This window comes from Convolutriloba macropyga, chromosome 5 (assembly GCF_964194025.1).
Source record: "Convolutriloba macropyga chromosome 5, txConMacr16.3, whole genome shotgun sequence".
NCBI classification, from domain to species: Eukaryota; Metazoa; Xenacoelomorpha; order Acoela; family Convolutidae; genus Convolutriloba; species Convolutriloba macropyga.
This window is the reverse complement of record NC_134472.1, coordinates 27,151,166-27,153,896: the sequence shown is the minus strand read 5'-3', so window position 1 is coordinate 27,153,896 and position 2,731 is coordinate 27,151,166. Positions and strand designations below refer to the sequence as shown.

The window sequence follows — 2,731 nt, the reverse complement described above, 5'->3', positions numbered from 1 at the left end:
AACTTTTATAAAAGTTTTCTCTGGTGCAAGCTTTTCAGTTTCCATTGGGTGCACTGGAAATTTTTTTTGTTTCTTCATATGATAAGTAAACTAGCTGCGGCAGTATATTGCCAAAAATTCAAGTATGTAGGGTGGTGGCAACAAAGCATTGGAAGCCGTGAGCAGGATGTTTATTTTATTTGATCCTGCAATTTTCGTGCAAAAAAGCTAACTTGTAAGAATGTTCTAATCAAATGTTGGTCTTATGAGAACTTGCATGTCAAATGATTTGTCTTGTAAGCTGCTCTTATTGGTTCTGAGTAATGCAATCTCCTTTTAATGCCAAATGTAGATGAGATATAGTTGCGTGTTTGCAAGGAACTCTTTACCAAATCTTGCCAGCTTTTGGTTTGAAAAACTCACGCGGTTAACTAATAAGTTTTTGTTAACTAATGTACACATTTTGCGGTTTTTAAGTTTTTGATAATGATTGAATAATCATTAGTTTTGACTGCCTTTTTTAAGTTCCTTAAGACATATCACCATGCTTTTTGCAAGGGAGGATCCTTTATCTGAACTACAAAACACTGTAACTGTTAATATAGCACTCAAACCACTTTCGAGACATTTTTCATAACTGCTTGATTTCTGAAGTACTATTATTATTGCTTCTTAATGCATGAATTAATTACTGATTTTATGACAACAAAACAACGTGTTTTCGTCGAACCAAAGTTGCGTGGCCAAAAAATAAAATGACAATTGTAGTATACTATAACGAGAATACAAAACACGTTAGTTTTTAAGCTCTTGAATGATTTACTAGCACAATTTTAAAATTGTTACAAAAGCTTTAAGCCTTGTTGCTGAGCTTACATTTGAAACGCACACATTTTGAATGCTGATTACTTTGTAACACTGCTCTTAAATGGTCAAAAGTTAAGTTACAAAATATTAATATTCGTAATGTTGTCCACTGAAGACCCGAATACGAATCGGGAAATGTTAAACCCTCTTACGTCATCGGGAAAGCAACTTTTATCCGATATTGTTACACGGAATCAAGAATTTAATGTCCTTCAAACAACAGAGCAAGCTGGAGACGTTCTGGACCTATTAGAATCCCAATTCTTTGAAGTCCTGTCAAGTTGCGATGACAGTCATTTGGGACTCCTCAAAACTTACCTCGAAGGAAAACTTGTTCTTGAACACGGCGAAAGACGAGATTTAAACGCAATTAATGCCAGAAATATACTTAGTTACTTTGACAAGCTATCAAAAATCGAAGACCAGCGAAAGTGCTTAGAAATTTGCGCTTCTCTGTTAAATGACGTCCAAGTTACTTCATGGGGCGGTGAGCCAGAAAATGAAGTAGTCAAATTGCCTCCGACTGGCGACAATCGCCCGATTTCATCTCGAGTGAAGACACCTCTCGGCTCTAACCGAGCACAATCTGCTAGTCGTTCGAGTGATACAATTTTAAGACGTGATCATTCTGCTCTTTTGAATGCCTACGAGACAACATACGACCGTCAATTCTCCCGACCAATGACTGCGGTTAGTATTGTGCGACCGCGTTCTGCATACCCGAGTGCTTCTGACGAATTAAGTGAGTTGCGGAAGCACTACACTTCAACATACAGTACCCAATTTTACGAGAAAGAGCCGGCAAGAACAGCCCCAATTCGATCCGGATCCGGCAGCGGCCACCGACGTAACAACCCGCATCCTTTAAGGTCCTTCATGATCTACCAATTGCCCAAAAGTCAACCTCTAGGTCTAATGGTTCCTCAGTTGCCCGAATTTGGGGACCGGACTATTGAGTCGGCGATTCGGGGCAAAACAACGTCAACATACCATCAAAACTACCTCGGTCTACCACCAGGTGTTAACATCAAGTCGGCGTTCAAAGCCGAACGTGACGCGTCCAAGTCCGCTGACGTAACTAAACTTCAGCGCTCTAACAGTTTCTATGAAACTACAACTGGCCGTGTATTCACAAACCCGGAGTCACCAGAACTTTTAAAACAAGATAACTATACAAGACATGGATGCAACTACAACCTCGGAAAAGTAGCGAGAGCTATCGTGCCCAATGCCAGTAGACGACAGCCGATGAACCCTTTCAGTGGAAGATTCACGACTTACGACTCTGAATTCATTCCCAGACCACTTCCGAAGGAAAGAGCCACCAGACGGCCCCCAGCTCGGGAAAAACTACTCTGCGAAATTGAACAAGTTCCGCATCATTTAATCGAAAAGGATTTTGTGATTAACAGAAGCGAAATAATTAACTTTGCTAGAGAAAACAACGCGGCCAACAAGTCTGAAAAGTCTACGGAAGCTACGCAGCCTGATAAAGAATAGCTTTATAAAGTTGTCGTTAGATCCAAAAGTGAACATCTTTAATTAAACTTAACTCTCAATAATTTTTACTGATTGAGTGGATATTGCCACGGTTGTCATCGATATCAATAAAACTCACGAGCGTATACATCCAGCCGTTCGATGATGCCGAGAAAGCGCTGACAAAAGTGGTAATGTCTTGTCAAGGCTGCTGCGACATAAATTTTGGTCCAAGTTTCACACTTTTCATAGCTCAAAACGCCAACTAAGATTATCGACGATTCAGTCCAATTTAATAGAGTGACTAAATGCAACTAATCTTTTTGAAAAATAAAAAGGCATATATTTCATTCAACTGAGGCAAACTGCAAGATAAGACTGAATGTTTTAACTTAGCAAACACACG

General features: G+C 39.7%; 1 protein-coding gene across 1 annotated transcript; it reads left to right on the top strand.

The window, feature by feature from the left end:
* Positions 1 to 802: 802 nt before the first annotated feature.
* LOC142339914 (uncharacterized) lies at positions 803 to 2,408 on the top strand. The gene has a single exon (XM_075390274.1). The coding sequence runs from the start codon at positions 946 to 948 to the stop codon at positions 2,344 to 2,346; it is 1,401 nt and encodes a 466-aa protein (XP_075246389.1). The 5' UTR covers positions 803 to 945; the 3' UTR covers positions 2,347 to 2,408.
* Positions 2,409 to 2,731: the final 323 nt, after the last annotated feature.